At 38.6% G+C, this 13074-nt stretch overlaps 2 protein-coding genes across 53 annotated transcripts in view; one reads left to right on the top strand and one right to left on the bottom strand.

The window, feature by feature from the left end:
- Positions 1-5587, top strand: part of plxna4 (plexin A4) — a 236645-nt gene extending 231058 nt beyond the window's left edge. For 2 of the 3 annotated variants that reach the window (XM_087246098.1, XM_087246097.1), the window contains 2 exons: positions 2203-2353; positions 2526-5587. In XM_087246098.1, coding sequence (XP_087102224.1) covers positions 2203-2353; positions 2526-2621 — 247 coding nt within the window. In that variant the 3' untranslated portion in view covers positions 2622-5587. 3 annotated transcript variants of the gene reach the window in all.
- Positions 1-13074, bottom strand: part of LOC147844672 (uncharacterized) — a 138076-nt gene that overhangs the window by 17077 nt on the left and 107925 nt on the right. For 30 of the 50 annotated variants that reach the window (XR_015482954.1, XR_015482970.1, XR_015482958.1 and 27 more), the window contains one exon: positions 2819-2919. Coding sequence is in view for 3 of the 50 variants with exons in the window: in XM_087248136.1 (XP_087104262.1) it covers positions 2892-2919 (28 nt within the window). In the remaining 47 variants the exon portion in view is untranslated. Of the gene's footprint in view, positions 1-2467; positions 2920-4000; positions 4355-13074 lie in introns of those variants that run through there. The other 20 variants (XR_015482979.1, XR_015482981.1, XR_015482977.1 and 17 more) reach the window with 7 other exon arrangements.

Raw genomic sequence — 13074 nt, 5'->3', positions numbered from 1 at the left:
CTTACCCAAAAATTCTAAATAATGTGTCAAAACAAATAAAACACAGCTGTATACAGACACTTTTTATTAAGTCTTTTGTGGTTATGTCTATTAATAATCTGTTCAAAGAAAAATTAAAGTGAAAGAGGCAACCCTGCTTTAAAAAAAACCTACAATTTAAAAAATTATTTTCAACCAGCTAGTGGGAGTGGCTGTCTTACCTGCCACAGCTGAATTCTACCCGCATTTGGCAGCTGTTAATGTCAAGTCCTGATTAGAGATGTGTACTGTGCTGGGACAGACACGTATTCGGGACTGCAGAGCTCGTAAAGAGAGCCAGGCAACAATTACCCAGCAAAAAAGACAGCAAGAAAGCGGTTGAGTCAAGGACATGTGGTGAAGTGCTGCCTTTGATCCTCTATGCCTTTATAAATGCAGGGGTTGACCTGTTTTGGGGAAGATATAAATGGAGCAGGGGGTGCTGAATTCGGAGTCCTAGCTACCATACCCATGGGAACATTTGTACTTTTTCCCTGAAATGAAAAACCCTCAAATATCAGAACTTTGTATACATCTTATAGAAGAAAACATTATTGCCAGTCATCCCTTAATCCTACTCCATTCCTAAAATGTATAGCACCTTTCTAATTATTTATAAGAAGCTATTTTTGAGGCAAAAATCTTGGTGGGTAGTTGATTAGTAGTGTGAACTGGTCCCCAAAATGTGACATATAAATATATTAATTACAGTCTCAAAATAGTTGTTAATTATAATCTCTGTTAAATAAATGTATTTTTAAATGCCATTTCTACTTCATTATTATAAAGTCATGGTCATTCGTTGGTCAAACAGTGTAGCACTTCCATATTTAGACATTTGCAATACATTCACGATGAAAGGGAATAACCAGCATGGACTCATTCTGGCTGACGAACAGCTGACATTTAAACATGGTCTTAATTAGTGCCAGGCGAGCTGCCAGTCATTAGCCCTGGGAAGCTGCGGATACAGAGAGAGAAGCTAAACTAAAATGTGTGAACTCATCTTTGGATTCTATCTCTCACTAGAGAATAGACTCCTTTAGGATGGACATACCTAGGAATATTAACCTCTGCCTATCTGTCTTATTCAACATCATGCCATTCTCCTCCACTGATGCCCCATGGTGCATTGCAGCACGTACCTGCCACTCAATGCTGCTCACGGGAGCCTGAAACAGACATGCTTGCCGCCAGTTAGGTGGTGAATGTGTTGAGTCCAGGAGTTGGCATGGTGCAGGAATTAAAAATGTAAATGACCTGCCTTAATTAAAGAGTCGACAGAGCCTCTGCAGCTGCAGGTGACAGTGACTGATTGCTTTTCCTCCACCAACACTCTTTCACTCACTCTCATGAACCAGCTACCCAAACCCAACAGATCATATTGCTCCGTTCCAAATCCTACTGAGCTGCCTACAGAGACGGCATTTTAAGGCATCGTGGGTGCTCACAATGCATGAAGGCTGTTCCAAAAGATAGGCATGTTAATTACAGTATACTAAGATACCCTATAGCATCAAATGTATCCTTTATGTTAAGTAAAAAAATCCAAGATGGTGAATGCAGCAACAGATATGGGTAATATAATTAACATATTTCGTTAAAAACTAAGATTATGGATAATAATTTGTGTAAAGTGTGTTTTTACTCTTATTTGAATGTCACATCATTACCTTAGCAACTTGTCTCAAACTTAATTGCAAGATGCAGAAATATTTTGGCCAAGTACAGTGCTCAAAGCCTTGAATGAGGCTCTGTTATGTTTGGAATAGAGTCTATGTAGGCAGCAGTTTTGTAACTGTTTGCTTCTACAGTAAGTGTGGGCTTTTATATGTGTGTGCCGTTTGTTTGTATTTAGTGTTAGCATATGTGTGGAGCAGATATATTGAATGCTCCAGCATCCTATAGATTCTGCTGATCTCTGGAAAAATTTCAAGGACAGCGGCTCATTAAGTCTCAGTCACTCACTGATGTAAGCCGCAGCTGTACTGCCACTGAAAGTAAATGCTGAACTGATTGTAAGGGGAGGGACAGCTCTCGGTCAGTGGCAGAAAGGACCATGAAGCATTATTCTACATTAAATTAAAAATAGGTTTCATGATCAAACCCTGTCACCACTAGTTCATGCTTTAGGTATTCTTTAAAGAATTGGTGCTATTTATCAAATTCTGTGTTTTTTAACAGATACTACTCCGACATTAGTAAGATGCCGGCCATCAGTGACCAGGATATGAATGCATATCTGGCAGAGCAGTCCCGCATGCACATGAATGAGTTCAACACCATGAGCTCCCTCAGCGAGATCTACTCTTACATTGGCAAATATACAGAGGAGGTATTGAGAACACTTTCTAACATAATACATTATCATCATCATCATCATCTAATGTAAATGCATTGCATTTAGATAAAAGCCAAGTAAATAAAATACCAAAGAAATGTGCGAATGAATGGAATATGTGGTACTTGAAGGCATGTTTAACTGATGTGTAATCTCCCTTTGGTAGATTGTGTCTGCACTAGAGCAGGATGATGGTGCCAGGAAACAGAGACTGGCCTATAAGCTGGAGCAGGTGGTCGCCTTCATGAGCCTGGAGAGCTGAGAACCACATTTCCCAGAGTGCACTGGGAGATCCATCAGAAACCAAGCCGTGCCTGAGTGAAGACCTATCCATCTATCTCATCTCTTCTGTTTGCAATCTTCCCACAAAAAAAAGTGTTTGCATCATATTAGTTCTGCTTCCTAGAAGAGTAGAGATGGGAACTGGATGGTGGGTGGAGGAGCCAAGGACTACATTACCCATGATGCAGTAGAGTGGGTGGCCATCCAGCTCTGCTGTGTAGAGAAGGGGTGGCTGCCTATGAGTTCCACTTCACTGCATCCTCCATCCTTCTCCCTGACTGGAAAAGAAAAAAAAACATTTCTGTTGCCTTCAAAGTTTAGCTGATAAGCAGAAACCACAATGTTTGGTGTCAATTTGTTCTGACTTTTATGACTAGGGTAGTGTGCGACACTAATATAGTGTCCAGTTCATTGTAGTACCTTTATTAAACACTGAAACGCAAGATGAAAAAATGGTACGGCATGCATCTGAAGAATGCAGACCATTTGGGCCATTTCAAAAGACACAAACACATTGAGGATGCTGGATTTACGGGACATGCAAGATCATATATAAGCTTTGATAAGAGAATCAAGCCTGGAGGTCCAACCTGCTTAACCTTACTTCAAAGACAGTAAGGTGTATTTAAAACCTTTGGGGCACCGCAGGACACAAGTTAGTGCTTCAATACTCTTGTCTCTTCCAGGACCTTACTAGAAAGCGAAACTGAAAGACAAGACCTTTCATCTTGTGGTATACCCACATCTTCACCACTTCAACCCCAGCCTTCATTTTGGCATCTATCCGGCTTGTGCACATCTGAATTTAACCTCTCTTATCTATATGAGTGGAGGAAAGCCAAGGTTCAATTCCCTTAGAAGCAAGCACACATACACACACCTCTGCCAGAGAGCGACACCTTCTCTCTGTACTTCAGCGAGGTTCCCAGGACCTACGCTGTGCTGCAAGAGGACTAAGAAATCTTTACAAAAAAAGCACACATTAAATAGGTGTCTCAGTTCACACATCCTGTAGGGGGACTTTAATTGCAACATATTCTACTCAGAATTAGCTGTTAATGGGGGGAAATGGTGCATTATTGAAAATGCACAAATGCAGCCTGCACTGTTGACTGCCACAGGGTCCCACCCTTAACGAACACTCTGGAAGCCTCTAGAAAAACCCACACGTGGACAAAGTTGGTCAGCGGAAAACCAAAGGAGCCCAATTTAAAAAGAGCAAAGTGAATAAATTACCCTGCGAAGTAAACACAAGGCAATGGTTGTTTTATGACCTGCAGTGTAAAGCTATTGCTTTATCTGCAGCCCCATATTTGTTTCTGTCCATTATGCTCTGCACAATACAGAGCCTGTACTTACCCTTGCGTGTCCAAGTTTAGTTATTGCACAACTGGGAGGGCAGAAAGAAATCCCGATCTGAAGCTTAAGGGCTTGCTGTAGTTTAAATGTGCCAGCGGCCTTGAGGGATGACTCCTACCTGGGCTTAGTGACTCCAAAAGAAAACGGACAGTCAGATGAGGATGTAAAAAAGTATTGGATGTAACTTTGACAAAGGGAAAGAGACAATTTAGCTGCCCACCTCTCTTCTGTCCTCGGACCCCTTCTTTCCCCTTGACAGCGTGCCCTATGTGGTGATGTTAATGTGTGGAGAATCAGCCCAGGTCCACCTTGGGTGCTTTATTGGCTTTTTCAGCGCATGTATTTCAATTTAAACTTAAAAAAAAGAAAAAAGGAAAACAGAAAAAAATAAGCCTTGCAATTGATGATGTGGATGTGTTCTTTTCTTTCTTTTGCTTGGAAGAACGAGATGGTAAAAAGTGGCTGTCATCTTCAAAACTGCAACCTCTGTTAAGGTGGAACCTTTATCCTGCCCTTTCATTCAACTGCCATAGCCATGTTTTGTGAATGTGTTAGATGCTGATAAGATTAAGGTGAAACCTTAAGCAAATATAGTATATACCCTTGCATGCTGACCTATTTGGATGATATGAAATGAACTGCCTTGCTATCAATTTATCTAATACTACTAGTAATTTCTAAACTGAACCAAACTCTTGTTAGACATTCATCAGACTCCTTTGCTCTTCCTGTCAGGTGGATGGTCTTTCTCAAAAGACGTCCACCTGAGAGTTTTCATTCACCTATAACATTTATACTGAACTAATGTGACCACAACATTACATGCCAATCCAAAGCTAACATGCTATTTGGTGATCCTCACAACATTTGATTTGTTGGGCGTCTTTAACGTGCAGCTATAAAGACTTATATTATATAACTGTTTTTTTTCTATAATTTTTCAGAATTCCATTAGCTTTCCACAAGTTTATTTTTTAATGTTGTTTAGGAAATTGTCTTTGTATGTGTGATAGCTTTGGGTTCCCTTGTGTTATTTTTCAGCATAGCTAAGTAACAGGATTGTGTTGAGGTATTTCAGGATTTCAGGTACACGGCTGCCCCCAACTAATGAGATAAACCATAAAGTAAATATAATGATAGAATGAGAAGTCGTCAGAGGTCCTAAATGAGCAGCTCACAATTAAATTTAAAAAGCTGATATGTTCCTGGATTCCCTCATGGCTCTGATCCTTGTTATGTACCATGTTTCATCTCTTGTGTACATTTAACAGAACGACACCCCCATCCTTTTTTTGTTCAAAAGACCTGATAAAGTTTCCACCTTAAACATTTTGTAAGAACTAGCTCAGTGTTACAGCAGGCTTTACAGAGACCTGTTCAAATAGACTTTTTAATATTTCCAGATTTGATGCAAGATGAGTTATCCTGATGGGAGGAGAGAAAGAGAGAGACCAGCGGAAAGGCAAGCTTCTCTAACTTTGTTATAATTAATTGTATACCTGTGTATGTAAATATAATGCATTCCTATTTTGCAGTCAAGAACAAAATACTATTTGTAATATAGAATAAACTTTATTATGAAAAAGATGGAGTCTTTCTTGCTCATTTTGTGTCTCTACCTTGCTTTGAATTAGCTTAATGAAGTCAGAGAAGTCAGCGTTTCCATGGAAACAGAAATTGCGGAAACAGAAGAGCTCTGCAGCGGCCGCTCCCACAAAAGCCTGTTCTTCCCCCAACTCTCCAAACTACTCCAACTAAACAAACTTTTTCCAACAAGGCTTTATATGAAAAGAATATAAGCTATAAAAACACTGAAGAGACAGCGCAAGGAGAAATTTGTGCACACCAATATCTAATCTAAAGAAATAGGGTTTCAACCTCCATGTCTACTGCTCTAAACTGCACCTTGCTATCTATTCCACCTTCAATAACAATAGAGCCTTTTTACAACCATCATCTTGCAGAAAAACAAAAACTCAGACTTTAACCTCCTGATGTCTCACAATGCCAGAGGGCTCAATTGCCAACCTTTATTACATTTCATCTCATTGCACTGTAACGCTTCTCTCAGTTAACGAGAAACTGTTTCCCTCCACAACTCCAGTACGTTTCCTCTGACCTTTCAGCATTTGTCTCTGGGCTCTCTTACAGGAAGTCTAGAGTGAGATGACCATTTTAAAACCTCTTCACAAAAATGTCACCTCACAACAGGTGCTAAAAGCGTCTACCCTTGTTGACTGATTTCTTGCCTTATAACCTTGAGCACAAGGTCACCATAACAGCAAGAATTTATGAAACGGTGGTCTAGCTGGTATCTCCCTAAAAAAAACAGAATAAAAAAATCTAGTGCTTATATTTCAATCAGCCAGTTTGTATTTCTTAGAATCTATTAATTCCACAACATTCCAGCAGAATTCTTTCCAGCTGCATATACATTGCAGGGCTGCTAATAAGAATGCAGTGTGAACGATGGTGGACTAATTCCTGGGATTGACTAAAAAAGGTATTGACAGCTGCGGGGGAGCAGATGGAAGCAATTAGCATTATTAGTTGGTTGTGCTTTGTCCTATCTGTCTAAGTAAACATCTGTGAAAAGACAACAGATCCGGCAAATGCTCCCAACGAGTAAACAGAGAAAACTAAACAGTGAATTCATCTCAACTGAACAGAGATGCAGCAGACAGCAGTGAGATCAGCCATCCACACCTACACAAAACACTGAACAGTTTCAAAATAAATATGATGAAAATACCAACATGGTGTCTGTGCCCATCTGGAGGAAGGGGACTTGATCACTATCTAATTCACAAGATATGGTCCAAAACGTAAAGTTCAGAAAAAAGACAACAGAATAAGAGCACCTAAATTTCTAAAATAATGCTGAATTCCTTGTGGTGTTACTTGTTTTTTCAAAAATTATTTCACGAGGTGAAGATGAACCTGGGAAAGCACATAGCTGTACCCATCCACTGTAAATTTCAGCATCAGTGATAGAGCAGCAGTGCCCTCTCTTTACTAAACACAACCCTTCCAAAACTATGGATACAGTCATTTTCAATTTCCAAACATTGAGTATTAGGCTTTTAGATGCTGCTATGAAATCAATTACCAGCCCAGGTTCATTTTTTTAAATGGATTTCATCATGTGTGCAGTGATGCCTAATTTTCCAATAAATGTGTGACGCTCTAGCAAACGCATGTTTCATATGAGGAAAAATTGACTGTGGCACTGACAATGTTCAAGTTGTAATTGCATTGATATGTTTGCATGTCTCCAACACAACTGGCTGTTTAATAATCAAATTCATGTTCTGTTGTTAGGTGAGGCCTGACATAAGCATGCTCACAAGTGCATCTACTAGTCTAAAACAGACTATTAGATTCAATTAGAATATTTATATTTTTTTCTAGCAAATGTTTTTTAATTGGTAGTTTGTAACCTTAAAGGGATTACATAAAGGCATTTTGCATATTCAGCTAAATTCAGTGTGCAATGTTGCTGTTTGAGTACAAAAAATATCATTAAAAGTGATCATTAAAGTCATTTTCGGCCATCTGGAAGCCAGTAAAGGGCTGGGCGGTTAATCATATAAAAATAGCAAGTGTGACTGAGCAAAGCTGCAATTGTTGTGAACATCTCAAGGAAGCATGGACTGATGTGAAGGTCGGAGTGCAAGTGCAAGACTTTGATTAGCTTGTTTAGGTGTATTTAATTAGGGGTGGGGCTAAACTCTGCAGAACACCAGCTCTCCGGGACGAAATTAGATGACCCCTGTATTAAGGTATGTCCAATGGTACGTTCTGTTTTATTAGTCATTCATTATGCAGCTTAAGCAATATTATAAAAACTAAACTCTGTAGGGAATGCCTTATTTTGGTCTAATTTGAAAATGGGAATATATCGCCTAGCAACAAACACTGAGGCATTTTGTTAAGCTGTCTGTCTTAATACCTGCATGCCACACATTAATATGCTTTGCGTTTTTCATGCAAAAAGCTATTTTTAAAAAAATATCAACACTGAATAGAAGTAGCATGAAAACATGATGGTTCTTAAATAGGCAGAGATAGCAGTGCAATCTTGCACTTTGTGTTTTAGAAAAGTGCATTATAAATAAAACATACTATTATTATTATTAAACATATGCTCTCAGTCTCTCTGAATCCATTTACCTCTCAACACGTTTCCTCTTTCCTCCAATATGGACACTGCAGTAATTACATTCATTCTCCAATGCTTGTCAAACAGTGGAAAGCTGCCCATCACCTGTGTCTGGCCACATTCTCCCAGCACTGCTTCAGTAAATCCATCTCAAACATCAACGACTGACTGGGAATTAATTTCCACGCTATTGATTAATATCAGAAATAGCTAACAGACATGACAGCCACATCTTGGTCGCGGTCGTTTGGGAGTATTACACATTGACCATAAAGAACATGTATTATTTTATAATGAAAACCAGCAACAATGTCCATTTGAATATCAATGCAGATACAATTCAGGCGATTACAAAGCTCCACAAATTCTCAATGCGCCTTACAGTGCGCAAGCGGCAAGTAGTGGTGTAATGAGACGTACACAACCCGAGCAATGAAGCATTTCTCCGTCTACCTGTAATGAGCTTTGTGTATCTTAAAATTGTCTGCTCATCCATATTCATGTGTTTGTGACATGCACATGTGGGCAGTGGTGCTGAGGTGAGTCTCATTTGCATGTAAAGTGCTCTGGGTATCTACAAAAGCTCCATACAGATGCTATGACTCATTTATTCAAATTTCACGTTTAATCAATACATCGGCGATGAGTCTCGCAGACAGTGTGGGAAGGTTTTGAGAGGGCTCATATTGGGGTGACTGAGTTTCTAATGATTTGCGACCTGTTATACAGCAAATAAACATCCACGAATGAGGATTCACTCTGCAATATGTCATAGCTTCCCACCGAGTAGTTACAGGGTTATCGCATCTCAGCTAAGTAAAATAAAATATGCTACCATCTTTTTACCCCCCACAACCCTGCACAAGCCGCACGGATCATATTTCATCTGCGCACTAAACTTTCCTTCCACCCACTGGGTATGTGATTAAAATGCAGACATGGACGACATGCGGCCGCTGTGAAGCAGATAGGTGCATCCGAGAAAGTTTGCAACACCATATTTTGTCTTGGCTCATTTCAATTTATCCGCCCATATAAAGAAGTCATCGTTCACACAGACTCTGTGGTGAAGCCTGGCATGAAAGCGAATGAACAGCACCTTCCTAACATTCCTCAGCATTAAAAGTACATCATTGTGGCAAGTTTTCTCCATGGTATTCATTCTGCTGATTGTGCCGTCACACTGTGATGGGAGGAGAGGTCAAGCCAAAGGGAGAAGTTCAGGAAGTCCATGAGAAACGGTTATGTTAAAAGAAAAGCGATAAAAGAGGTTGGCCTTTCATTTTTCAATGGGTATTAAAAATGATTGGAATACGTTATCTGATCAGTCATATTATTCATGTTTTATACACTACAGAAACTGTAAGAGTACTATATGGTAGAATACAATTCTAAACATCTATTTTATATACAAGAAACACTCTCCCATAAAAAAGACCATTAAGAAACTATAAAGATGGATGTAACGTGATTGAACATGTAAGCAGTATCCCTCTAGAAATCTCATTAGATCTTTAGCAGTCAAGCTCGAAACCGTTTTTCGTGTTTAGACATTACAATTCATGATGGCAATTTGCCCATAATGTTTGTCCATTGACATAATGAGTTTTATAACTTAGATGTCTGCTAAGATGAAAATTTCCATTCATCTTCATGAGAGTGTCACAATACAAATGCACATCTCTAACTATTAGCTTTCTGTGAGGCTAATGTTTAATCTGACATTTACTATCGAGTTAAAAGTTTGACATTGCACCTCCTATTGGCTTCAAAACACATCAATCAGTCCTGTCAGAGGAGACAAGGACCTTCCAGTTGTCATTGAATGATACTTTAAATGATTAATAGCCCCACAAAACCAATCGATTTTCGTGGGAAAATAAGGTGTGATACTGAGAAAAAATGCTTGGTGTTCTTTCTTGGTCATTAAGATGGAAGGAGATACAAAATGGGGAAACAAAATGGCACCACAACGATAAACTGCAGCAATGCCTGAAGACAAACCAGTCCTTCAACTAGATAGGTAAGGTGTATAAAGACCTTGTCTGAAAGTTACACGCTATTTCAAAAGCTGTAAGTTTCAAGGTCATACCATCACTTGAGGAGTGGCGCAGTTGGTAGAGCTGTTGCCTCACAGCAAGAAGGTAGAGTTGTTGCCTCACAGCAAGAAGGTCGCTGGTTCGAGGGTCAGTTGGCGTTTCTGTGTGGAGTTTGCATGTTCTTCCCGTGTTTGTGTGGGTTTCCTCTGGGTGCTCCAGATTCCCCCACAAGTCCAAAAGACATTTGCTATAGGTGAATTGAGTATGTGTGTGTGAATGAAAGTGTATGAATTCCCAATGATGGGTTGCAGCTGGAAGAACATCCGCTGCATAAAATGTGTGCTGGATAACTTAGTGGTTTGTGGCTTTTCCCTGGACTAAGCGGAAAAGAAAATGAATGAACCATCAATTGATCAGACAAAAAGACAAACTATTAGATCATGAAAATGTTTTTTCCTATTACAATCTTAAAATTTTCTAAACCCATTACTTTTAAAGTTTAAAGTGATTTATTGACTTAAAAAAGGTAAACCAACTTAAACTTGTGAACTATGTGCATAATTACAAAAATTAAGAGATATTAACAGTTCCAAGTTAAAATGTGTTAACTCGGTTAAAAAAAAAAAAAAAAGTTTTCAGTTTTTCAGAAGCAGCTCATTTTCGATTGCATGTGAAGGTAGAACGACACCGGTTCAACTAGATATTAAGTATAAATCTAAAGATGGCATGCTAAACAAGTATATAATTTGTCAACAAAAATAAATGCAAAAAAAACTTGACAGGTCTACTGAAAACCAACATGGTTTTATTCTGATTTGCTGCTGTTAATTCATTAAATGAGTAGATGAAGTTGGCTGTTTGTCAAACGTTGATAAAAATCAATGTCTTTTACAAGATCCCACAACATTTCAGAGACTCGGGTTGCTGAGATTTAAAATCAACCGGACAACTTTTTATTTGTATGTATTTTATACGTTTCATTTACAATTACGTTGTAAAACTGTGCTAACTTGTTAGTCATGTAACCTCACCTTCCAACAAAAGATGCAATGACTAGTTCTTTGAAACAGTCAGTCACCGCCATCTGCTGGCTGAAGATTGCATGCAGGAGAAATTATTCCACTGATGCATGCAAAAACACAAAGACCCATAAAAGGACATGCTGGGGGAAAATGGGAGGGACAAAAAAAAAACTGGGTGGGAAGAATTTTTTTTAATGCAGCTTTTGCGTTTTAGAGGATAATTGTTTGGCTTTGATTCAGAAAGTTTAGGTTAGAATCCCACATTTGCAGGTTTCCTTACCTATAGCATGTTAACAATAAAAATACACAAGCCTAAAAAACATAATAAAATTGTCATAATTTTAGCGGCGTATATGATAATCATTTGCCTTTGAATCAGAAAGTTGGGTTTCAAATCTCACATGTGTTGTTTTTCCTTACCTATAGCATGTTAACAATCAAAATATACAAGACTAAAATAAACACAACACAGCAGACACACTCTCAGTGGCGTAAAGGATAACCGTTTGCCTTTGAATCAGAAAGTTGGCATTCAAAGCCCACATGTGCAAGTTAGCCTTACCTACAGTATGTTAACAATAAAAATATACAAGACTAAGACAAAATGTGTCATAATCTAAGTGTTCTATAAGATTATCATTTGCCTTTGAAACAGAAAGTTTGGGTTCAGATCACATATCTGCAGCTTTCAGTATTTTAACCATAAAAGATAAAAAACAACACAACGCATCACAACCTTGGTGGCGCAGAGAATAATCATTTGGCTTTGAAACAGAAACTTTTGGGTTTGAATCCCACAAGCACAGGTTAGCATGTTCGCAATGAAAACATACAATGCTTAAAAACACAATAGAAATTAACCCATGCTTGATGGTGCAGAGGACAATCATTTGCCTTTAAGTCAGAAAAGTTTGGGTTCGAATACCACATGTGCAGGTTTGCCTTACCTGTAGTATGTTAACAATTAAAATATACTAGGCTCAAAGCAATGAAAACATTCAAGACTCAAAAACATAACGCAAAGAATCAAAAGCTTGGTGGAGCCTTTGTCCTTGAATCAGAAAGTATTGGGTCAAAATCCAACATGGGCATAAACTTCATATCAATTTCAGTGGTGTAAAGGATAGTCATTTACCTTTGAATCAGAAGATTTTGGGTTTGAATCCCACATGCACAGGTTTTTCTTACCTATAGCAAGTAACAATGAAAGAATACAAGACCCAAAAACAACAAAATGTGTTACAAGCTTGATGGTGAGGAGGATAATCATTTGCCTTTAAATCAGAAGCTTCTGCAATTGAATCCCACATGCGTGGGTTTTCCTTACCTATAGCATGTTAACTATCAAAACATACAAGACTAAAAAACATGGGCGAAAGTGTCACAATTGCTGTGGCGTAAAGGATAATCATTTGCCTTTAAATCAGAAATTTTTGGGTTCAAATCCCATATGCGCAGGCTTTCCTTACCTATAGCATGTTAACAATGAAAACATACAAGGCTCAAAAACATATTACCACATCACAAGCTCAATGGAACAGAGGGTATTCGTTTGCCTTTGAATCGGAAACTTTTGGATTCAAATCCCACATGCGCAGGTTTTCCTTACCTATAGCAGGTTAACAATTAAAACATACAAAGCTCAAAAACATATCTTACCACATCACAAACTCAATGGGACAGTGGATAATCATTTGCCATTGAATCAGAAACTTTTGGGTTCAAATCCCACATGTGCAGGCTTTTTCTAACCTATAGCGTGTTAACAATAAAAACATAAAAGCCTAAAAACATACCAAAAATCGTCACAAGCTCAGTGGAGCAGAGCATAATCCTTTGCATTTAAATCAG

This window comes from Danio rerio, chromosome 4 (genome assembly GCF_052040795.2).
Source record: "Danio rerio strain M-AB ecotype USA chromosome 4, GRCz13ab, whole genome shotgun sequence".
In the NCBI taxonomy this organism is placed as follows: Eukaryota; Metazoa; Chordata; class Actinopteri; order Cypriniformes; family Danionidae; genus Danio; species Danio rerio.
This window is presented reverse-complemented; position numbering and strand designations above follow the sequence as displayed.